The sequence below is a fragment of the Argentina silus genome, assembly GCF_951799395.1.
Source record: "Argentina silus genome assembly, chromosome: 22".
In the NCBI taxonomy this organism is placed as follows: domain Eukaryota; kingdom Metazoa; phylum Chordata; class Actinopteri; order Argentiniformes; family Argentinidae; genus Argentina; species Argentina silus.
The window spans coordinates 5,511,522-5,536,655 of record NC_139676.1 but is presented as its reverse complement, the minus strand read 5'-3'; the positions used below and the strand labels follow the sequence as shown (position 1 = coordinate 5,536,655).

The window sequence follows — 25,134 nt, the reverse complement described above, 5'->3', positions numbered from 1 at the left end:
GAGAGAGAGAGAGAGAGAGTGTGTGTGTGCGTGTGTGTGTGTGAGAGAGAGAGAGAGAGAGAGAGAGACGGTGTGTGTGTGCGTGTGTGTGTGTGTGTGTGAGAGAGAGAGAGAGAGAATGTGTGTGTGTGTGTGTGTGAGAGAGAGAGAGAATGTGTGTGTGTGTGAGTATATTATGCGTGTGTATAAGTCATCCTGTCACCTCCAGAGTGTGTATACATGTTAGGTGAAGTGCTGTTAGTCTGACATTAACACAAGGTGTTGATCCACACGGTGCAGACATCCTGCTGGGTACAGATGGTGCTGGCAAGTCCACATGGTGTCACCAGCCCAGAACTAAGCAGTCTGGTAGAGGGGAGACACACACACATGCATGCATGCATACGCACACTCACACACGCACACATCCACACATTCACACACACACTTATGCGCACACACACACACACACACGCATGCATGCAAGCATGCACGCACACACACACACACACAATCATCACACACATACCTCTAATTAAAATATATAATTGATTCATTTGAAAGGTAGGCCTATTATGATTTTGTTATATTATTTTTCATTAGACACAAGAAGTCCAGAAAGCCATGGACGAGAAGAAGTTTGAAGAGGCAGTGAGACTGCGTGGGAGGTAATCTATCTATCTCACCCTGTTCTCTGTAAACTCCCTGTTCCCTGTTCTCTGTAATCTCTAGTGAAATATCCTGAAATATCCTGAATCATTTGTGTTTGTCAGCTCTGTCAGTTATAAATCTGTGCTCAGCCAATGAATCATCAAGGGTTTCATTAGGTTGTGATTGATTTTTCTTCTGGCTTTTAACAACGTTTGTACTGCGAGCCAGTAATGGAACAGTAATGGAAGCCCTTTGAATATTAATCTATCAAATTAATATTCTAAATTAGAATTTAGCTGGCTTGTTGGATGACAGTTATTTTTTCCATCGATATTTTATTCGCAGGAGTTTCGAAAACAACTTGAACACCTACAAACTCCTCTCCTATCGTAAAGCTGATTCTGAGCTCCCAAACGTAAGTAACCTCCGTTGCCTCACGACAGACATGATGTTGTACCTGATGTCGTAAGTTGCTCCTGTGACGTTCACATGTTTCCTAATATTTGTGTCTTTCCAGCGTTTCTCAGCTTTATGCGTTAGGATAAGGTACTTCCTATACAGATGCATTGTGGGTCTTCCTGAGGTGTTTTTGTGACACTAGCTAGAGTGTGTTTGTTGAACTGTTTCTTTCTGGAGGGGGCCGGGGAGAAACCCCCCATTTATGAACGTACTGTGCTGTACTAAACTAGCTCTACAGTAACTTAGCTTCAAGTGCTATTTGGCTACATAGAACTTAGCTTTTCTGACAACAGCTTATTGCGATGATATGTGTACTTCCCCTTTGTTTTAGATTATAAATTGCTGCGGTATCATGTACAAACAAAACATAGCTTTTCAATTGTACTTTTACTACCTTACTAGAGTTAGTTCTCTGCTACCTACACTAGCTCTAGCTTAGCTTATAGTGCTCTTAATGGGCTACACAGGAGTTAGCTCTCTGCTAACTACTAATTGCAATGACATACCTCCTATACCTCCCTTTAGTTTACGTATTGCCACCTATTAATTTATTATTAATTAGCCTATATTTATTACTAATATTTGTATGTACATACTATACTACACTAGACTACCTGTAGCTTAGCTTTTAGTGGTCTTGATGGGCTACATACTGTAGAAATTAGCTCTCTGCTAACTACTAATTGCAATTATATCTATAGAACTATCTGTTCTGTACCTCCTCTTAGTTTTAGGGATTGTCACCCACTCATTTTGTGTGACATTATATATCAATGAAGCATCAACGCTCAGACATACAGTATTTCAACTCTTATCACCGTTCTGAAATGTCAAATAATTTGATTTGTTTAATGTCATTTAAGTCTCAAATGATTGAAAGAAACACAACACTAATGCATTTCCTAGATAAAGAGAAAGCTACTTCAGTTAATCACCCCAACTGTCACCCCAACTGCCTGGGCATTACCAGTGCCACAAAACGACACCTCTCAGTTCTCGTTGCTTTAACGCTCATTGCTTCCTCCCCATTGGCTCTGCTTATGGATGGTGATTTCTACTGGTGGAAGTAGAAATCAGAGGACGGGCTCATTGTAAATGCATGGAATGCAATGAGGAATGCTATCAAACGTTGTGTCAAACACACGTGGCTAAGAAGCACTCTCCTGCTGCTCCTATGCTTACATAGCCTTTGTCATACACTCTGAGAAAAAAGGTTGTTTGCGAACACGGGTTCATCCCTGTAGGGGGGAACCCTTTTTTGGTCCCATGTCAAACCCTTCTCTTTTTTCCCTTAGAGTGTTGTGTAAAGGAGTACCATGGGCCGAGTTCCATTCCAGAAACTTCTTCCCTCTAATCTTCCCTTGTTCACTCCCAAGACTGGATGGTGTAAGCTGTACAGTGACGACTAGGTGGCTTGGACCTATCCAGCTACTGTGTTCCATCAGACCTGTGAAGAGGGTAGAGATCGGAGGGAACGACTTTCTGGAATGGAACACAGCAATGGTGTTTGATATGCTCCTGGCTGAAGCAGCCTGCCTACCTCCTAGAAGTGGCGATTATAAAGGCTGTTGTGTCTGGGACGTGTTTCCATCAACTGACAACAACCGTGCTTGTTGAATTAACCAAGAGATGAATTACTTTGAGATTACTTCAGGGAGGACTAATGCGGTCACATCGAGGCCTTCATGATCCTCACTGTGAACCAGGGAGTCAGGGAAAGTTCTTTAGGGAGGGGAAGCTTAGGATTTCCGGCATTTAGCACTTACGCAGAGCGAGTTATCTGTGTAAAACGGACTTAGAGATCATTTGATGAAGCATCTTTTGAGGCCTAGCAGGATGTGGGTTGAGCTGCCTCTGTGCACGGGTGGGCGGGAGGTTACCTCTGCATGATGCCTCATGCTACACAGAGACAACAGCTTTGGCAGGCTTTTATTGTGATTCTGTATGAAGCACGATTATCATACTGGACTGTATACAGTGGTTGTGTGAATTCATGGTTTTCTGTGTATCTAGGTCTAAGTGGCTGTGTGTGTGTGTGTGTGTATGTTCAAATATGTGTGTGTGTGTGTGTGTGTGTATATGTTTAAATGTGTGTGTGTCTTAATATGTGTGTGATGACTCTCCTGTGGTCGTCAGAGCTCCTTCAACGTGGCGATCCTCAACGTGGGTGCCCCCGCGGCGGGCATGAACGCAGCCGTGCGTTCCGCTGTCAGGGTGGGCATCACCGAGGGACACAAGATGTTCGCCGTCAACGATGGCTTCGAGGGCTTCTACAAGGGGCAGGTACTGGATATGAACACATTGATTTCACCTGCTGTGTGTGTGTGTGTGTGTGTATGTATGCATGACCGTGAGCGTGTGTGTGTGTGTGTGTGTTCACACTGTAGGAAGCCCTTTGATTACCCCCATTCAGACTGATTTGAAATATTAGGAAAAGGCAAAATTGCAGAATCTTCCTCCTGCTTTTTTTAATCAGTTATTTGGTCTATTTTGTGCAGCCGGGGGAACAGGCTGTGCACACAACAAATTTTTCAGTTTGCGTCCAGTGTGCTGCCTTCGGTGTGTTGTGGCGTATTCAGTGTGTAGCCTTCAGTGTTGAGAACAGAATAGTGTGTTATCAGTCAGACACTTCAGTGTGTTTTGGAAAAATACCAAGTATGTCTGGCTGATAACGCATGATTCTGTCGTGTATGAAAACGCCACGAGACTTGACCTAGAGACACACCAGGTTACCTTGCCCTTGTTAGCCAGCTCTGTACTGAGTGGCTAAGACACCTCCCCTCCCTCCCTCCCTTCCTCCCCACCCCTCCCTCCCCTCCCCTCCCCTACCTCCCGCAGAAAACAAAGGACAAAGACTTTGAATCCAATGCAAGATTTATTAATGACCGGCTGGGACGTGAAGCATACAAAGCATACAACTTCGACAAAATATCTTGAGTTACACACACAGTTATATATACTTCTGGGGAGAGGGAGTCTTCCCTTTCTCAGCCTATTGCAATCATGCATATTGGAAACCTTCCAAGTTATATGGGAAACCTTTGAAGTTGTAAATATCAAAAAGCCTTCCTTTCTGTATCAGATATGAATGATAGTTTAGACCAGCTGTGGTCTATACTACAGCATGCAACCTGGTGACTTATACCAGGGTCCAAGAGGATCTACAGGCTCCCCAACGATACCACAGGGTGACCATGAAAGAATATATTTGATACATAAGGCACACATTGATACATGTTAAAATACTGATTCTATTCAAGTTTCCATCACCTCCCTCACCTCCTCTATCCCCTCCCTCCCTCCCCTCTCTCCCTCCCTCCCTCCCTTCCTCCCTCCCTCCCTCTCTCCCTCTCTCCCCTCTCTCCCTTCTGCAGCTCTGACAGTGTTTTAGTGATAAGACAGTGTATGGTAGATAAACAGCAGTAAGCTTACGGTAAGCCAATTACTCTCACCCCCAGTCCCCCCCCCCCTCCCCGCCCCCCAGGCCTCAGGCAGGGCAGCACAGGGACAGTGAGGAGAGGGGACTTAGCCTCTAGTCCTCTTAGGGTCAGCTCTAAGACTCTCCTCTCCTTGGTTAGATGGTACTAAGCTGACTGAGGAGAAGATACCCAGGCAGGGATAAGTGGTTGGAAAAACACTGGCTGCAAACTCAAGCCATGATCCAACCCACCCAGATAGCAAAGACGGTTCAGATCTGTTACAAATGCGGCACATCCGTTTTGGGATTTGGCCCACATCTGGTCTGTATTAGTTTCCTGTACAATAATGGAATGGTGTCTTGGGAAGCTTACAGTACATCCATGTAGGGCCTGACAGACTATGCTGTTGGAGGAATGTGGCTTGTTCTGTGTTATGGGGAACTATAACATAATCAAGTCATACCAGGCATGTATACATGTTTTAAAGTATGCCATTCCCTGCCAATCTGATGGTAGAAATGTACTGTATGTTGTTTTGTGTTTCTCTGACATGAAAAGAATGAATTCTTATGTCAGCATTGACAACTGAATCTCCGTCATATCTGACGTAGTTTGGTTGAAGGTGTTTTTGTCTTTGTACAGATCAAGGAGATCAAGTGGGGAGATGTTGGAGGTTGGACCGGACAGGGGGGGTCCCTACTGGGAACTAAAAGGTACCATTGAAGGGTTTCAAGACTTGCATCGGTCCTAAAGCAGAAGCTTAATAATAATATTAATCATAGTAATACTAATACTACTACTACTAATAATGTATTACATTTATAAAGCGCTTTTCATTATACAAGAATAATCTCAAAGTGCACATTCTTGTGAGCTTACCATTGATATGAAATCCCGAAGGTCAATCATTTGTGCAACAGAGCAGTTCCACTTTAAGAAACAAAATACTGTGCACTGTAATAGATGAACAGAACATTGATTCTTATTTCTGATTCCAGAACTCTTCCAGGGAAACACCTGGATAAGATTGCTGAACAGATCAAGACTCACAACATCAATGCTTTACTTGTTATCGGTGGGTTTGAGGTATGTACCGTATCACAGTATAAAATGTGTTTTATATTAATTGTATGTATATATTTATAAATCAATATTTTTTTCTACAATCATATATTTTCTGAATTATTTGTATGTATTAGTATGTTGTATTTATGATATTACATTCATATGTAAACATTAATTGTATTTACTATAAAATTAACATACTTACAGTATCAATGTCAAATTGTCCATATATTCTCCATACAGTAGGTTTGAAATTGCGTAATGGTTATTGTGAAGGTAGAATATTGGATTAATACTGATGTTATACCCTTGAAACAATATGTTGTATTGTATGTTCAATTTAATTATTAGTAAGCTCTATATTTTCAAATATATATATTTTTTAATCTGTCTTCATGTGTGAATGTAGTATCAGACTACATTTGTCATTAATTTAATGTATAGTTGTCAGGTCATCGTCATGTCTTCATACTTTGTGTTCTTAAAACATTGTTTTTCCACAAAATGAAATGAAGCACCTTGAAGGCTCTCTCCCACTGTCTGTCCCTCTCCATCCCCGTGTGTGAAACCATGAGGTGGTTCCTTCCTGTCTGTGTCACAATGGGCCGCTGTGATAGGCCTGGCTCCTCCCATCCCCACCCTGTCCACCCCAAAGAATCTAAACAGAACCTAGGGTCAGATGTGTCACAAGAACCCAGAACTAATACCGCACTGGAAGACAAATTTCAATCAAATTTAATTTAAAATCTGTCTCCCAGTGTGGTGTTAGCCCCATGTTATTACGACATATTTGACCCTGCTTCCTGTTTAGATTCCTTGTGTCCACCCCTGTCTTTACCCACAATGCCATGGTCTAAAGCCCTGACCTAGCTCCCTCACCCTGGCTCCTCCCACTCCCACCCTGTCCACCAGAGTTGGGGTCAATTCCATTCCAATTCAGGAAGTAAACTGAAATTCCAATTCCATTTCTAAATGTTCCTAATTGAAAAGAACAGAGGAAATTTGGATTTGGAATTGGAATTTCAGTTTACTTCCTAAACTGACTGAATGGAAATGGAATTGACCCTGCTGTAACCCTGCTGTCCACCCCTATCATTTACCCACAATGCCGCGCTCTAAAGCACTGACCTAGCTCCGCCCCCCTGCAGGCCTACCTGGGATTGCTGGAGCTCTCGGCTGCTCGAAGGGAATATAACGAGTTATGTATCCCTATGGTCATGGTCCCCGCCACCGTGTCCAACAATATACCAGGCTCTGACCTCAGCATTGGTGCAGACACCGCTCTGAACGCCATTACTGACGTAAGTCTGGCGGAGAGAGAGAAAGAGAGGGAGAGAGAGAGAGAGAGAGGGGGGGGTGTCATTAGAACACCTCCCAGCCAATCAGATCTGGGGGTTACGCTGATCACAGGCTCCGCCCCTATCTGGCATTTACCAGTATCACGATTGGCTGTATGTAACAGTAAGGAATTAGTTTTTATTTTTTTTAAAAGGATATAGTGAGATATGTATATACAATGAGTAGTCGTCCATCGATCTGTTGCAAAGACAACAGTTGTCTAACAGAAACAGCAGTTAGTTAAAAAAAGCTGATTTCACATGCTTAGCAGGCCCTGCTGAAAAACAATAGATGGGGTAAGTATTCAGGCTGAGACATTGGAGACAGGGCTGCTACAGTTAACTGTCAGTAGGAATGTCACGGCTGTTGTAGAAAAAGTAGAAAGTTACAAAACAATAATTGTTTGTAATTAAAACACAGGCGAGAGACCCTTACCCCGAGATACCCTTACTATATATATATATATATATATATATAGAGAGAGAGAGTTTTTCCAGACACTCAAAATGATTTACATTGTATGGGAGAATTCCTCCCAAACCCCTATCAACCCACCTTAGGCCAAATAGGGGCAGGTTTCCAGACAGAGGTCCCTAAACACAAGGCCTAGTAGGGGTTCATCAGAACCCAACAGTGGAGGTAGAAATCAGCGGACCTTCATTGTAATACATGGAACGGAATAGGGAACGGTATCAAAAACCTGCGTCCATTCCACTCATTACAACGAGCCCGTTCTCCGATTTCTACCTCCACCAGCCTTCCCCTGGAACACAGAAATCTCATGTTACTCATGGAGAGTCTGACTTTGTGTGACTAAGGTAGGGCTAGTTTTCCAGTCAGAGTTCTCTAAACAAAAGCCTGTTGTTGCTACTGGTAAATGTCAGAGCGGAGCTCGCGGTCAGCCGGCGCTCCGGTAGGTAAGTGATAGACTGATAAGGGGCATGCACTTGCAGTGACGTCACGTGGCATGTTTGACAGCCCGCAGCGCTCCTTCCTCTGCCTGCACTCTGCCTGCGCTTGTTTGGTAAACAACGTGAGATGATGGCTTGGCCTCGGGTCTGGTTCAACACAGCACATCACTAACTCTTTTGACAACACTCCTCCACCCGTTTAAACGGGAACAAGGCTGGATGAGGTTTTTGTAACGGAAGAGATTGCGTCAGTTAGAAGTAGTCGTACATTTACATTTTTTTCTTTTTCAGAGGGGATAGCCACATCTTTTCTAACCCATATTTTGGTTCTAACCCTAACCCGTCAAGCTGGTTTGTGTTTCCAACTGGGACTAGATTCTCACTAAAGCATGGGAAAGGGATTTGAATAGTCACATACTTTTAGTTTGACTAATAAATGGTGTGTAATGTAAAGAATTGAGAAGAACTTCTATTGAGGGAAGTTTCTACATAAAGTTATATGGCAGCATACTATCTTAATTTGCGCTTCTTGAGAATCTAGTTTTGTGACAGTGATAGTGTGTAACGGTTGTCTTGAACCAGGCCTGACCTCCATCTTGTTTTGAACACTATCTGACTGCATGTGTACGCTTGACAAATAACTACCAGCATCTTGATAACAACTCGTGTACATAAATGGCAACGCATGTCGTACCCTGTGCAGCACAACCGAGCTGCATCACGAGTCTCTGACTCGTGAGTCTCTCTGTGACTCCGCGAGTCTCTCTGCCTTCATGTCAACACCGCTCCATGTCAACAAAGTACATGTCCTATCTCTGTGATGTCAGCAAGCGTGATCCCGCCCCCCCGTTTCTCATCCTCACCAATGGGAAGCCAAAGCCAAAACCCTATCACACGGAGAGAGCCACCTTCAGGATGCACACAGGCACTACATGTTATGGTGGTAGAGCCCCCTGCGGAAGAAGGGTGGAGTTGCCCTCTAGGCACTGATCTAGGGCCAGTTTGTGTATTTTTCGATTAAAGCGGCACTTTGCCACTTTTTAACCTCATATTTTGTTTATACCAGTGTCTACATAGAACAGAAACATTTTTACATCCTATGTGATGTAGAATACTGGTATGGTGCCAGAGATCATGAATATGAGGTTGAAACATTTTGAAATGGCCCTTTAAGTCTAGGATCTGGGGAGAGTCAGCTGATTCTAGGTCAGTGCCTGGGGGAGGAACACCAACCTCTGCAGACAGGACTTATCTCCATTTCACTTTGTTTCATTACATCACTAATTGGATGAAACAAAGGGAAACGAAGCAAAACTCTTGCCCCGGGCTACGACCACAGTAGAATAACATGTAGTAGGTACTAGGGTAGGTAGTTACGACTCGGTTCCCTCAGAAGGGCTCCCCCTGGTGGTTCTAACACTTCCTACCACCACCCCACCCCAGGCGTTTGAGTGTCTGCTGCAGCTGTTTGATGCCCGGTCCAGCCATGAGGAGCTGTGCATCCCGATGTGTATGCTGCCGGCCACCATTAGTAACAATGTCCCTGGTACTGACCTGAGTATCGGTGCTGACACCTCCCTCAATGCCATCGTGGAGGTAAGGTAGAACCCACAGGAGCCTCACACAGCAGGGGGGATAGCTATGTAGCTAAGTGGAGTACGCTAAGCTAAGTACTGTGTGTAGCTACGTGGGGTATGCTAAGCTAAGTACTGTATGTAGCTAAGTACGGACCAGTGGAGGCTGGTGGAGGTAGAAATGGGAGGATGGGCTCATTGGAATGCCAGTGGAATGAGGAATGGTATCAAACACGTGGAATGTGTCTGATTCCATTCCATGCATTACAATGAGCCCGTCCTCTGATTTCTACTTACACCAGCCTCCACTGAGGAGTGCACAGTCTGTAGCTAAGTATGTACATTTTGAAGTTAAATGTAGTATAGTATAGTCAGGTGAAATGGGATTGTAGTAGTAATCAACCAATCCTGGATGATCATTATGCTGATTTTGAGTAGTCTGGGGTCTGTCTAGAGGTTTACAACTGAAATGTTCAGAATTGCCGAATTGCTTCAAAAACAAAACTATTTTGGTAAACATGAACTGTTAGGACAGATGTTTGACCCCTAGTTGACCTTCTGGAGGCCGTTGTGGAAGAGAAGAATGCACACATGTACATGGGAATATACCAGTGGAGGCTGGCGGAGGTGGAAATCGGCTGATTGTAATGCATGGAACGGAATGAGGAATGATATCAAACACAAGTGGAATGTTTTCCGTTCCATGCATTACAATGAGCACGTCCTGCGATTTCTACCACCACCAGCCTCCACTGGAATATACAGTACAACAGATACAGATCGTTCCCACAATTTCTCTCACAAATATTTACATGCATGTTACACAGAACACATGCATCCTCTATATTGTGTGAAACAACCCTTTATTTGTATTGTATTAACTCTTCTCTGGTTTGGTGTTTTGGAAGAGCTGTTTGTGACACTATCTGCTGTCTGGTAAATTCTGTGATGCCTGCATGATGTTGTGCTGTATTTATAATTTACAAACCTGACAGCGTGTCTTGTTGAATGACTATAAGTGTGTGTGTGTGTGTGTGTGTGTATGTGTGCGTGCACGTGCGCTTCCGTGTGCGTGTGTCTGTGGGATGTGTGTGCGTGCACGTGCGTGTGTGTGTACAGACATGTGACCGTATCAAGCAGTCGGCCAGTGGGACCAAGCGTCGTGTGTTCATCATCGAGACCATGGGGGGGTACTGTGGGTACTTGGCCAGCGTGGGGGGTCTCGCTGCGGGGGCTGACGCTGTCTACATCTACGAGGAGCCCTTCGACATCAGAGACCTCCAGGTGAGGGAAATGACCTCACATGACTTCAATGGAATCCATTTTGATTCGTACACATCTCTTTAAACTTCATTTGATGTTTAGCTGTAAGTACAGTGGTACCAGGCCAGCAACACTTGAGTGTACGTTAGAAGAACCATTCTGATTGTCTCTGTGACAGAAGCCAAGGAGAAACAATTGCAAACTGTCATGTTGACAACTTTACAAATGAGGTTTTTCTCACAGAGAGCAATTCCCAGTGGATGACCAACCCTCCTGTTGACTCTCTGTCTCTGTATCCAACTGAGCATCAGCATAATGGCGCATTTGAATGCTCCTCAGAAACTCCGAGCTTTCCACCAAGATATAGCGTGGGATTTTACATAGAGTTCCTTATTGGATAATTCCAAGGTAGGAAACTCAGAGATCTCAGAATTACACAGTCGGAAATGTCAAGAGTTTCCTAGTTGAAGAGCACTTGAATGCAGCATAACAAACTGCCCTACTCCATTCAAGTGCCCAGCTGCCAGTCTCGTGTCCCTCAGTAGGCCAAACCCTCTATTATCTTTGGTCGGGTTCTATTTAAGGAGAGCACAGGTGACCCAGATGAGATTAGACTGTGTAAGGCTGTTATTAATAGTCGTAGAACATCATCACTCCAGGGGTGCTAATCTCTGATCAACACAGATCTCATTGTTGTGGTTGGATGGACGGAGAGGCTGACAACACCAGAGACTGTTGTTACTGAAGTTCTGCGCTCTTAGAACAAAGGGTTCTACCTAAAAAGGTTCTTCGGATGAAAAAGGTTCTAGGTAGAACTCTACTCCTCCACCATGAACCCTTTTAGAACCCATTTTTCTAAGAGTTACTGCATAGTCAAAGAGACAAGTTGGTGATGTCATACTGTATATAAGCAAACGTTTCCTGAGACCTGAGTTTGAAAAGTATTTGAAATCATTGTTTGGTTCGCCTGGCGCAATGGAACGAATGGAACCAATGGAATAGTCCCAAAGGTTCTGTACCAACTGGACTCATCTGGTGCTCCAAGCAGGCTCAAGCAAATGCTTAAAGTATTTGACAAATGTCATAGTATTTTGACCCAGATCTGTGTCCTTTAGATGAAATAATGGTTTATGCAATTAGTATGTTAATATTATGATGATGCTACATTGTGACGTTCAGACAGATTTTTATATATTTATCTCAAGAGCTGCAAATAATACAGATCTTTAAAGCAATCGATGATTTAGTATAATTCGGTGGTCTAGCGCCCGTTCAATGTGTTTATACACTGACTGAACATTTCTTTGGAGAGAATGACAAATGTGATACAACAGGGAGAAGTGTTCCCCCTCCTGGTCACTGAAGCACATTACTCTGCCCTCTAAAGCACAGGAGAGTGATGAGAATCATTACTGCAGCTTCAACAATACGCACACGCACACACACACACACACACACACACACACACACACACACACACACACACACACACACACACACACACACACACACACACACTGAATGTAGGTTATAGATAGACTGTGGAGGAGAATCTCTGCCTGACTACCTGCCCTTCTCCTCTGTTCTCTTTGCTGTAGTCCAACGTGGAACACCTGACAGAGAAGATGAAGACGAGCATCCAGAGAGGCTTGGTGCTGAGGTGAGGGACATAGCTTATGTAGCGTTATAACCTTAGTAGCTTATGTAGCGTTATACAGTGTGCTTGTGTGCACGTCTGTGCGTGTGTGTGTGAGTGTGTGGGTGCCTGTGTGTCATCTGTACCATGAATACTCTTCATTAGCATATCAAAATAGAAGGAGCCAAATGTAGTGTATATGAAGTGTTATAAATTGGGTAAGTGGCCTGTGTTGTGAGCCGAGCCTGATAGTAAGTAATGTGTTCACCCTGTAGTCTTTGTGACGCTCCATTGAGGGTATGTATCATTAGTGTCGTGGCTCTGAGGGGAACAGTGAGCCGCAATGCTACAGAAGGGTAAATACAATGTTCTGAAAGTGACATTACTGTGTGCGTGCATGCGTGCGTGTGTGATGTAATGTTCCAGAAACGAGAACAGCAACGAGAACTTCACGACAGATTTCATCTACCAGCTGTACTCGGAGGAGGGGAAGGGAGTGTTTGACTGCAGAAAGAACGTCCTCGGACATATGCAGCAGGTATGATATGCACACACACACACACACACACACACACACACACACTTGACCTTGGTCACAGTAATTTGACTTTCCGTTGCATTTCCAAAGGGAGGTGCACCATCTCCGTTTGACAGAAACTTTGGAACGAAGATCTCAGCCAAAGCCATCCAGTGGATCTCCAGGAAACTTAAGGAGTCCTACAATGAAGGTCCACAAGTCTGACTGACACCAATGATCATGATACTAAAAGTGCATGTAGCACTAGCCTCTTGAGTTTCCCTGCTCTGTGTGTGTGTGTACGTGTGTGTACGTGTGTGTACTGACTGTCTTGCCTCCCCGTGCAGGGAAAGTGTATACCAACACCGAGGACTCGGCCTGTTTGCTGGGGATGCGTCGCAGAGCGCTGGTCTTCCAACCAGTGGTGCAGCTCAAAGACGAGACAGACTTTGTGTAAGACAACCATTTATGTACCGACATTTACATTACACACCATTGGTATATTCTACCTATTAGACGCAGAACTGAGAACACCCATAGAGGCTTTGATGGTAGTTTATTCAAAGGTTTATTCTCAAACTAAAAGCACATTGTAAAAAGACTTCTTCCTTCAATTTGACGGAGCAATACAACACCCATTCTAATATAGTTGGCAACGTGCACATTTACCTGTACTGTAGCTTAAATCAGATTCGATCAATTTGTGTGTGTGTGTGTGTGTGTGTGTGTTTATGCATGTGTGTGTTGTCCTCTCCTCCCCACCGACAGCCACAGGATCCCTAAGGAGCAGTGGTGGCTGAAGCTCCGCCCCCTGATGAAGATCCTGGCCAAGTACAAGACGAGTTATGACGTCTCCGACTCCGGCCAGCTGGAACACGTGACCCGCGTCCGACCCAAAGAGACCAACACCTCCTCCAACATCTGAACCACAACCGGACCAGAACCAGAACCAGTCACACTCCCACAGAGAAGCTGGTCTTGACCATAGAGTTATTAACACTAGAGGGCGCACTCTCCCTAAATGAATGGGGCAACGATAGCAATGCCAACTCTAGTTGGTTATAACTCTATGCTCTTGGCTTGTCTAGGGCCTAAAGAGGCTAGTTGAGTCTAGCTTAGACCCTAAAGAGGGCTGATCTCATCCATTCAATGTAACGTATAGCATCTTATTATGGTAACTCTTTTACCAGCAATTTCAATCCTATAGTAATGTACTTTAACCCCCAAAAAGCTGTCTAGGAGTTTAGGATTCAGGATGATTTGTTGATGCACTGAATCTTAGTCGACCACTCTGATTGGTTCTTCTCTCCGTTCCGCGTCAGCCTATTGGGAGAGCTGACCGTAGGTTTAGAATTCTACTCGGTAACCCTTTATTTTACAGCCCAGTCATAATCAGGTGCTTACAGTACATATACAAAGTACTGGTCAAGACTGTTACTTGATCATTGAATATTATAATACATTTCTGACATGAGCACCATCATGTGCCATTTAATACCAGGTAGTTCTGTGCTGAATTTATTCAAGCAAGTACCAGAAATACCCCTTTGTTACCACATAGTTTCTTATGCAAATACTGGGTAAAATGTCAGCTAAAATGGGGCTGTCGAATAAAGGGTTATATTTCTATTTCTCTAGCTGACAAGTGCGTCTCCTGTCCATGTCACTGGCTCCTGTGTGTGTGTTTTCATTCATTACCTTTGCCATTGGTACCAAGCCCGAAAGAATTGGTCCTGGACCTGTATACTAACTCTGCTGTGTTCTGGACCTGTATTCTAACTGTACTGTGTTCTGGACCTGTATGCTAACTGCTGTGTTCTGGACCTGTATGCTAACTCTGCTGTGTTCTGGACCTGTATGCTAACTGTACTGTGTTCTGGACCTGTATGCTAACTGTACTGTGTTCTGGACCTGTGTGCTAACTGTACTGTGTTCTGGACCTGTATGCTAACTGTACTGTGTTCTGGACCTGTGTGCTAACTCTGCTGTGTTCTGGACCTGTATGTTAACTCTACTGTGTTCTGGACCTGTATGCTAATTCCGCTGTGTTCTGGACCTGTATGCTAACTCTACTGTGTTCTGCTGTATGTGAAGTGGAGAATGCGTTTGTTTGTGAAAGCCATGATGCAACATAACCTTGTTTTCAATGTGTTGACAAGTGTGATGATTTTCTCTCTTGAGTATTAAAGCATATTTATTGTGATGATCAATTTTGAAGGTGCTCAATATGAATGGACATATCACCTCAGATGTCGCCTGGTAAAGAGGTTAAGAGTTCAGAATTATTTACGCATGGCTGTATTCCAACATGATACAGATTTAATGGGTATATTCTTATATATTACTCTGGGCTCCTCCACATGGAAGACCCAAGCTTCTACCATTAGGCCAAGAGGACGTCCTCAAGGTCCGAGATCTCAGGCAGGGCTACCTCGTCACAAGAGCATGATCCCAAATCGACTGTCATGTTCGTGATTTAGAGACAATGAAAAACACCTGGCGTTATTCCAACAGGATGATAATTTAATGGGCATAATTTCATTCATACATTTCATATTACATCAGGAAAGCAGAGACCACTCTCTGTACATAATTGGTCTTGCACACGTTGCTTCAATAAGTACAAATCCTACAGCGGTCCAAAACTGAACGTCAAATACGATGTCATAACGGAAAACGTCCAATGAATGTATATTGTCATTTTTGTATATTAGGATGATGTTAGACATAATATTAGCTATAGAAACATCCATCCTTCTCTGTTGTGCGCGTACAATTTTTAAAAAGACTTTCATAAATCCATTCAAAAAAGTTATTATTATAACACTGTTGTAACAGCCACAGTTAGTTTGGACCGGCGAATAAGGAAGATGGATGTTTCACCATCTAGAACACATCAGTGCAGCTTCAGTCTAAGGGAGGCTGGGGGAGGTAGAAATCGGAGGCTCATTCTAATGCATGGAGCGGAATAAGGAACGGTATCAAACACCATTCCTCCATTCCATGCATTACAACGAGCCCATCCTCTGATTTCTACCTCCACCAGCCTCCCCTGCTTGAGCCTCTCTATTAGAGAATATGCATTTTAGTAAGTCTGTGATTTGCGGTTCTGAATTATTTGACAATCCAGGAGGGATCTTTCTTGATGGCGTCGTTCTCGGGGCCGATGATGGCCACTCCTGTGGTCCTCTGTCCGAACCCGAGGTACCTGGAGAAGCAATACAAACACAACGTTACTGACTGTTGTCTAGGTGACATCAAACGGCCTTCTGAGAACGCAGAGAAAACCCCGACTGCATACGGTCCGCACAAACAAACACACAATGTTAGGCTGTCATCAGACTGCGTTCAGTTCATTTTGTTTAGAAAAAATGCAACAATTGCAAATGTTCAGACGACTCTCAAATGAAAGAGCCACTGGAATTGAAACACATCTGGCAGGTTAGATCAGGTGACATTACCTGCTGGCCACGTCCACCAGGCTTTTGTCAGTCACAGCGAAAAGTCTCTCTCTGTGGCTCTGCTTCAGCTCATCTGTGACCCCGCTCAGGAAACGACCCATACCTGCAACAGGACCACGGGACACGACACGGATTAACTCTACTGTAGGTGTCTGGTTCATCTCTCTCTCTCTCACACACACACACACACACACAATCCCATATACTGTAAGCTTGTATTGTAACTATATGCATCAATCACATTTTTCAATTTCAATCACTGCGTTCCAACCAATTAAACAGACATTGACTTTACTCAGTGGATTGGCATCATACTGACTGTGGCACAGAAACAATCTCAATACAATGTTCAAGTAACATCAACACAGAAAAGACAACATGAACTGTATATCAGGGGAGGCTGGTGGAGGTGGAAATCGGAGGACTCGATATTACAGCCAATTAAAGGGCTTGATATTACAGCCGATCAGAGGGCTGTATTTAATGCCAATCAGAAGGCTTGATATTACAGCCAATCACAGGGCTGTATTTAACATCCAATCAGGGGTCTGTAATTAACACTGTATGTGTATTTTAAGTTACACTACCATACAAAACAGTGTCATTTCATAAACACATTAAATAAGACAACAAACCAGTATGATTTCATCAATAAACTCAAATCTGTGATTGATTGCATTTGCCTGGTGCAATTGAACCAACGGAAGAGTCCCAAAAGTTCTAACCCCCTCAAGCAAACGCTCCCAAAATATTTGAAAGGATTTGAAACCTTATTTGACCCAGGTCTGATAAGAACACGCAAACATGACTTTATATAACTCTGGTTATACAGAGCACAGCATATCAACTAAGGGGTAAGATGGGTCTTGAACTGGCATTTAGGCCTCCCAGGAGAAATCAGATCAAGGCACATCAACAGTGTGTGTGTGTGTGTGTGTGTGTGTGTGTGTGTAGGACTGTGTGTGTGTGGAGGTCTGTGTGTGTGTGGAGGTCTGTGTGTGTGTGTGTGTGTGTGACAAATAGTCCCTTGCCCGCCCTGGCATTTGTCATCCAGTGGGGGTTTGTGCTTGATCAGGACAGCTCACCTTTATCTGAGGGGGCGACGGGAGAGTCCACCGCTGAGAACACGGACAGCTTGGCCTCGTCGATGTCCTGCTGGGTGAACTGACCCGCTCTGGCCCAGTCCACCCCGTTACGGAACGCAGACAGGGTCTGGACCGAGTTAGGGTCCCTATGGGAACACAGAAATAAGGCCAAAAGTAATTGGAAAGGTTTTTACTAATGTCTTGGAAGCTGTCCAGTGAAGCATGTGTGTACACTCACTGATAATGTGATAGTTCTAATACCCTCCCCCCCCCCACACACACACACACACACACACACACCCACACACACACACACACACACTGTATAAACATGTGTATATGCATGTCTATGGTGGAACTGCTTCCATATAACTGTTTAACCTTTTATTACATCAAATGAAGTTATTGTTTATTATTAGTTAATATATAATATAATAATAATAATAATATATGACATTTAGCTGACGCTTTTATCCAAAGCGACTTACATTGCAGTGAGTGCATACATTTCAGTATATATGGTCCCAGCAGGAATCAAACCCACGACTTAAGCGTTGTTACCGCCATGCTCTACCAACTGAGCAACAGAGGACCACCTGTTATGTATTATTCCCATCAGTATAGTCATGGCAACGCGCCCAAGATGTCTCCCCGTCATACACACCTGTACGAATAGAAGGAGAACAGGCCGCCTCCCCCCATCCGGGCCCCGCCCCCGTAGGCTCCGCCCTTCTCCCTGATCTCTCCATGCAGGTACTTGGCTGTCATCATGCGAGCCAGGATACACAGACTGACGGAGAGAGAGGGAGGGAGGGATGGAGGGGGGAAGAGAGAGGGGAGGGAGGGGGAGGGAGAGAGAGATAGGGAGAGATGGAGGTAGAGAGAGAACAAATAAAGAGAAAGTGAGTAATGTGTACTAGTGTAGTATGTACTATATTAATGTGTACTAGTGTAGTATGTACTATATTAATGTGTACTAGTGTTGTATGTACTATATTAATGTGTACTAGTGTAGTATGTACTATATTAATGTGTGCTAATGTAGTATGTACTATATTAATGTGTACTAGTGTAGTATGTACTATGTAGTACACAGTCACCTGGCGTAGTCCTCGTGGGTGAAGGGGACGGTGCGGACACACTCGCTGACAAAGTTGACAGGGAAGGGCAGCTGGAAGAACGTCTTCATCTGACAGGGCTTGTAGTTGGGCTCCTGATGGACAAACACACTCACACAATGAATAACATACTGAGACCCTGTTTGTCAGAGATCCATGTTACAACGAGTTACAACGATGATAATGAAATTAGAATCATTTTGGGCCTAGAACCCATGAGAGGGGGTCAGAAACACTCATATACATGATATTATAATTCATATAGAGATACTGGTCAGAGGTCTATACAATGATTGGGACATCTGAGTAATGATGGAGTCTGGTCCTCAAGTCATGGGGGTACTCACAGTGATGAGTTTCCTACAGGGACCAGGTCCAGGACCAGCCAGAGGGTCCAGAGGTCTCTGTCAACACCAACGGGAGAACATGAATAGAAAACACTTCTCCCTTCACACAGAAAGATACATATTCATTTCCCAATCAGGGTTGGGGTGAGACTCCATTTCATTTCAGGCAATTCAGAAAGTAAACTGAAATTCCAATTCCAAATTCCAAATTCCCTCTATGCTTGTTTTCAATGAGGAATCATTTAGAAATGGAATTTCAGCTTGCTGAATGAACTGAATTTAAATGGAATTGACCCACACCCTGGTCCCAGTACAGTACCAGTACAGTACCAGTACAGTACCAGTCCAGCGTTCGTGATGGTGGAACAGTCCTACCTCTGTGATGATGGGGCGGACCACTTTGCGGTCCTTCTTATTGGCCGAGACGTTGTTGATGAAGCCGTCCAGCTGTTGCGCTGCGTCAGACATCTTCTGAGGCGTGGCGTTCACCGCACACCTGTCAATCAAATATCACCACACATCACATCAAAGTCACCGTGAATTAGACAAATCACGTTCAGGTGTTCTCTGGGTTGAGGATGTGTCTGAAGACTACGGTGGCCGTGAAGGGACATATTCAACAGTCGGTAACCCACCTCATGTTCTCCGGGTTGAGGATGTGTCTCTTGATCCTGGGAAGCGTCCGTAGGATCTGTGTGAGGTCTGGCATCTCTGCCATCCTCTTCATGAACTTCACCTGATATTCAAAACGCACATCATGAATTGAGGAATCAGGGGGAAAAACAAACGTTATTCGGTACCGACATGTCTGAAGATTGATCCTAAATCAGTGGAGGCTAGGGGGTAGAAATTGGAGGACGGGCTCATTGTAATGCATGGGACGGTATCAAGGGAATGGTTGTTCCATGCATTATAATGAGCCCGTCCTCCGATTTCTACCTCCACCGAGCGATATCTCACCTGGTCCATCCCTCCAAAGCTCTCCTGTAGGGCTCCAGCCGGGGTCAGGGTTCGGGCTGCCTGCGCCATGGCATACATGTGACCTGAGTTAGAGATCCCATTGGCCAGCTCCTGTGCTGACATCATGACCAGAACCCGCAGACGCTCCTCGTCGTCAAAGTGGGGGCTGTAGGGGGTCAGGGGTCGAGAGAGAGAGAGAGAGAGGGAGGGAGAGAGAGACAAACGTCAGCGGGAAGAAATGACATCCATTCGTCCTTTCACTTAGGCCTTTCAGAGGGAGAGGAGAGGTGGCAGATTTAACCATCAGTATCTCATGATGTTGAAGACTATCTGACGGTATAAACATGAAACGTATTGTAACAGCTCTATTCTGGTTTAGCTCTGCCAGACACAGTGTGAGCTGTACCTGTTGAAGATGTCACTCCACAGCTGGAACATGTCTGGAAGGTTCCTCTCCAGACAGGAGGACGAGAGGAGGACTCCCTGAGAGAGAGAGAGAGAGAGAGAGAGAGAGAGAGACAATGGAAATGTCCTTTACACTTCAGATTCACAGAGGTTTGGCCTGACTGAGAGAACAGGAGACATACCTTTCCTTCACACACACACACACACACACACACACACACACAGACACGCACACACACACACACACCTACCTGTTCATACATGTCCATGGTAGAGCTGTCAGAGATGACCTGGGGTGAGACAGACATCCCTCCTGTCTTCAGCTCCATCTGTTGGGCCTGCTGCCTGTAGTCCAGACTTCCACACCCCAGCCTGGAACACACACACACACACACACACACACACAATTATATACTCATATACAGCCTAGTCAAAAGCAACACACACACACACACACACACACACACACACACACACACTCTCGGTGGACCCACTTGGTGATGACGTTGCAGAAGAGGGGAACGTATAGCTTCAGGTCCTCAGGCAGGGTGTTGAGGCTGCACATGGCTCTGTAGTAGACCATACCGTTGGTGGGCTGCTCACAGTACTGCACTGGCACGCCCCCTAGTGGAGGGAGGGAGGGAGGGAGGAGAGAGAGAGAGAGAGAGACTAATGTTAAGAGGGAGGAAAAGCCATGGAAAACGAGTATCACAACGTTCATCGAGGAGAACCAGCTCTATGTGTACGACAGTGGAGCTTCGTCAGAGTGCTACTCCTGGATCCAGTTAGTATCTAACCTATCTAACCTCAAAAACGTCAAATGCTGCTTCTAAACAAGGCTAATTGCTTCTAAACAAGGCTAATTGCTTCTAAACAAGGCTAATTGCTTCTAAACAAGGCAAAGGCTAAGAGAGCTCACAGTGAACCAGACAAACTCCAGGCCCACAGACAAATGTGTGCCCGTGTGATATCATTGGTACTCTGGCAGTTGGTTCTGAAAGAACGGCTCAGCGCACGACAGGACGGAAGTACAGTAACTGCCAGTGTCTAGGACGTATCCACCAGTACGTACCGGCGCTGCCCATCTGGACCGCGGTGCCCGCGATGGTGGGCTCTATGTCTGACACCTTCAGGGCCGGGAGACACGAGGCGTCCTGGGCCTTACTCTGGACCGACAGCAGCTCCAGGCCTAGAGGAGAAACGACACACAAGAGACACGGTTGTTAAGAGAAACACAAACTGAATACACAGGTAATGTGAAAAGGAGCCAGGAATACGTTCGGTAGGAAATCTGCCACTTCATTACAACCGTAACCTTTTTAGAAAGCTTGAATGTTACATACAGTACTGGGCCTTTAAATAGTTAAAGTTCACTAAATAGTCAGAAATAGAAAAGGACCTAACTGTATAGTTAAGTGTTACATCAAATATTGTTTTGTACAACGGGTATCGGATCACTCACAGTTCTGGTAGATGTCTTTCTTGTCGTTCTCAGACAGAGCCTGGACCTTCAGCTTCAGCTTGTCCTCCTCGGCCTGGGCCTGCTTCTCCACGTAGGCCTCGTCTGGACTCATGGACAGGGTCAGTCTGTGGGTGTTGTCCTACGCAGGGGTCAAACGCAACACAACATACAACTGGTAAGATGGGTGGGTGGGTGGGTGGGTGGATGGATGGATGGATGGTTGGATGGGTGGGTGGGTGGGTGGATAGATAGATAGATAGATAGATAGATAGATAGATAGATAGATACACAAATTCCATTAAACTGTACACAACCAGGGTCAACAACTACATAACATAACCTGGAACATATTAAACCAGGTCATATTAAACCAAGAGAGAATTTTAATCTGAATGTCTTGTACTGTACCTGGCTAAATCAATAATAATAATAATAATCAAATACATAGAAGAGTCCCCGACAGTTCAATGCCTTATTTTAAAATAAATTCAATTATTAAAAATGGTAATGTTATTAAACTGAATAGGAATATATTCTCATTAGCAGCAACTATCTAGGGAACAGCTGCAGACACTCGGAACAGACTCACAGGAAGAGAGAGAGAGGGGGGGGAGGGAGAGAGGGAGAGAGGGGAAGGGATGGAGAGAGAGAGAGAAAGAGAGAGGGGAGGGAAAGAGTGAGAGAGACAGAGCTACAAGATCACAACATACAACAGCCAATGATGTCATTTCCTCTATGGTCCTCCTACCAAGTGTACTCAGAGTGATGTCATTTCCTGCGTGGTCCTGCTCACCTTGAAGTAGTGTCGGACCTTGTCCTGCAGGAAGCCCGGGTTCTGCTCCAGACTCTGTCTGAACCGGGTCACACTCTCACTGATCTTCAACAGCTCCACCGGGTCGCCATCGTGGTTCCAGCACGATGCGATGTACTACAGCAGAACACAACAGAACACAACATAATAGAACACAATAGAACAGAACACAATAGAACACAGCATAATAGAACACAATAGAACAGAACACAATAGATACAATTGTTGTGTTCTGTTCTGTTGTGTTCTATTGTGTTCACACACACAGACACACCCACACACACACACACACACACACAGAGAGACACACGTGCGCACACAGACACGTGCACACACACACACACGCGCACACACACACACAGGAAACCTGGTCATACTGTATACAGGAAATGCCCGCGGGACAATAACTCAGGTTGTGTTTATATACTGGAGACTAAGCTTATATACAAACTCAACTCCCTGCGTACTTCCTTCTGGAGAGGGTGGGGCTGGATCATGAGACCACAAAGACACACACGCACGCACAGATAGACACACACACAGACAGACAGACAGACAGACACAGACACAGACACAGACACAGACACAGACACAGACACAGACACACACACACACACACACACACACACACACACACACACACACCTTTGTTGTCCTGTACTCACCGAGGCCAGATCCAGGCCGAAGCTGGTGGACTGGTGTTTCATCTGGATCTCAATCTTATGGAGCAGAGCCTCGATCCTCTCCTCCTCAAAGCCATGACTGCACCATCAGGAGAGAGAGAGGGAGAGAAGGAGGGAGGGATGAGAGATGAGAGATGGAGGGATAAGAGAAGGAGGGATGAGAGATGAGAAAAGGATGGATGAGAGAAGGCAAAGAGAAGGAGGGATGAAAGACAGAGGGATGAGAAAAGGCAAAGAGAAGGAAGGATGAAAGACAGAGGGATGAGAGAGGACAAAGAGAAGGAGGGATGAAAGACAGAGGGATGAGAGAGGACAAAGAGAAGGAGGGATGAGAGAAGGAGGGATGAGGAGGAATGAGAGGACAAGAGAAGGAGGTATGAGAGAGCACAAAAAGGAGGGACGAGTAAAAGGAGGAACGAGAGAAGACAAAGACAAGCAAGACGGCGTCGCGTCCTGTTATAACAGGGTTATTACACATAGTAATAACCCCCCCCCCCCCGTGCAGGTACAGGGACTACTCACGCGATGATGTGGTCGATGGTTTGGCCGATGATGTGTTTGACCTTCTCGATGTCCTCCTCAGCCATGCCCTGCAGGCCGATGCTGAAGGACGCCTCCTTGGTGCTGCCGTCATACCTGGGGACAACACACACGTCAGGGGGGGAGGCTGCCGGGGGGAGGCTGCCGGGGGGAGGCATGGTGGTCCTCTGTGGCTCAGTGGGTAGAGCATGGCGCCAACAACGCTTAGGTTGTGGTCTTTGATTCCCACTGGGACCATATATACTGAAATGTATGCACTCACTGCAATGTAAGTCGCTTTGGATAAAAACGTCAACTAAATGGCATATATATATATATATATAGATGTCGGAGGACGGGGCACATTGTAATTCGATGAGCCTCGTCCTCCTGGGGGGGGGGGGGGGGGTTAGAATCCTCCGATTTCTACTTCCACCAGCCCTCCCCTGAAGCACATACACATGCATGGTATCTCCCTCTTTTGGAGGCCAGGCAGAACGTTCCAGAGAACATAATCTTTCATTGTTCTGCGTGCAGCAGTGTGACAACGCCCTCTCTTTACACAGCCAGATGCCCTCCACTTGAACCTACTCTACCACAGAGAAGTCTGTGTGTGTGTGTGTGTGTGTAAGTATGCGTGTGTGTGTGTGTCTTGAACCTACCCTACGACAGAGGAGAACTCTGTGTGCGCGAGCGCGTGTGTGTGTGTGTGTGTGTTGGACCTACCCTACGACAGAGGAGAAGTCTGTGTGTGTGTGTGTGTGTGTGTGTGTGTGTGTGTGTGTGTGTGTATGTGTGTCTGTGTGTGCGCGTGTCTGTGTCTTGGACCTACCCTACGACAGAGGAGAAGTCTGTGTGTGTGTGTGTGTGTACGTGACTGTGTGTGTATCTTGAACCTACCCTACGACAGAGGAGAAGTCTGTGCCCAGCTTGGGCTCGATCAGGGCCTTGTAGAAGGGAGAGTTGGGTCCAGAGATCATCAGAGAGGAGAGCAGACTCAGAGTAAACGCCTCGTAAGTGTCTGTGATGCTGGGGGGGAGGGAGGGGGAGAGAGGGGGGGGGGACAGAGAGAAAGGGAGAGAGAGGGAGAGATAGAGATCAGCCACAAAATCACAACATCCAACTCCAGTCAGTAACGCTGACTCCGACAACGACAGATTCTAATCCAACCGTCTGCCGTGCAGTAAACATGTACATGTACATGGACGTTATCCAACATGTGTGTGTAACTTACTCCCCCAGCAGGTAGCTCACACACAGCGTGTTCTGTTTGGCCGGGTCCGGAGCCAGCAGGTCAGGACCGCAGGTCACATGGTCCTCTCTCTGTGGACCAATCGAACGCATTCATCAAATATAACGAAACTCACAGATTCGTAGACGCTCCTGTTCCTTAATGCAATGTTCCTCAGCCAATGAACAACAGGGATACGGCCACGCATCCGTTCTAACCCTCTGTGGAACATTTCAACGT

The 25,134-nt window shown here is 45.3% G+C and overlaps 2 protein-coding genes across 7 annotated transcripts in view; one reads left to right on the top strand and one right to left on the bottom strand.

The window, feature by feature from the left end:
• pfkpb (phosphofructokinase, platelet b) overlaps positions 1-15,022 on the top strand; it is a 29,089-nt gene extending 14,067 nt beyond the window's left edge. For 3 of the 6 annotated variants that reach the window (XM_083693909.1, XM_083693910.1, XM_083693913.1), the window contains 12 exons: positions 583-647; positions 976-1,045; positions 3,226-3,372; positions 5,151-5,221; positions 5,507-5,594; positions 6,722-6,874; positions 10,516-10,680; positions 12,258-12,319; positions 12,722-12,833; positions 12,924-13,023; positions 13,160-13,265; positions 13,581-15,022. In XM_083693909.1, coding sequence (XP_083550035.1) covers positions 583-647; positions 976-1,045; positions 3,226-3,372; positions 5,151-5,221; positions 5,507-5,594; positions 6,722-6,874; positions 10,516-10,680; positions 12,258-12,319; positions 12,722-12,833; positions 12,924-13,023; positions 13,160-13,265; positions 13,581-13,737 — 1,296 coding nt within the window. In that variant the 3' untranslated portion in view covers positions 13,738-15,022. Of the gene's footprint in view, positions 1-582; positions 648-975; positions 1,046-3,225; positions 3,373-5,150; positions 5,222-5,506; positions 5,595-6,721; positions 6,875-9,265; positions 9,419-10,515; positions 10,681-12,257; positions 12,320-12,721; positions 12,834-12,923; positions 13,024-13,159; positions 13,266-13,580 lie in introns of all 6 variants that reach the window. The other 3 variants (XM_083693912.1, XM_083693911.1, XM_083693914.1) reach the window with 2 other exon arrangements.
• A 309-nt stretch (positions 15,023-15,331) lies between these two features.
• pitrm1 (pitrilysin metallopeptidase 1) overlaps positions 15,332-25,134 on the bottom strand; it is a 14,034-nt gene continuing 4,231 nt past the window's right edge. The window contains exons 9-27 of the mRNA XM_083693422.1: positions 24,898-24,986; positions 24,564-24,692; positions 23,667-23,780; positions 23,127-23,223; positions 22,444-22,578; positions 21,651-21,789; positions 21,261-21,377; positions 20,683-20,812; positions 20,440-20,560; positions 20,190-20,266; positions 19,784-19,949; positions 19,459-19,559; positions 19,199-19,319; positions 18,824-18,880; positions 18,459-18,571; positions 18,023-18,148; positions 17,359-17,504; positions 16,274-16,376; positions 15,332-16,020 (exon numbers count right to left, since the gene is read on the bottom strand). Coding sequence (XP_083549548.1) covers positions 15,927-16,020; positions 16,274-16,376; positions 17,359-17,504; positions 18,023-18,148; positions 18,459-18,571; positions 18,824-18,880; positions 19,199-19,319; positions 19,459-19,559; positions 19,784-19,949; positions 20,190-20,266; positions 20,440-20,560; positions 20,683-20,812; positions 21,261-21,377; positions 21,651-21,789; positions 22,444-22,578; positions 23,127-23,223; positions 23,667-23,780; positions 24,564-24,692; positions 24,898-24,986 — 2,175 coding nt within the window. The 3' untranslated portion in view covers positions 15,332-15,926. The remainder of the gene's footprint in view (positions 16,021-16,273; positions 16,377-17,358; positions 17,505-18,022; positions 18,149-18,458; positions 18,572-18,823; positions 18,881-19,198; positions 19,320-19,458; positions 19,560-19,783; positions 19,950-20,189; positions 20,267-20,439; positions 20,561-20,682; positions 20,813-21,260; positions 21,378-21,650; positions 21,790-22,443; positions 22,579-23,126; positions 23,224-23,666; positions 23,781-24,563; positions 24,693-24,897; positions 24,987-25,134) is intronic.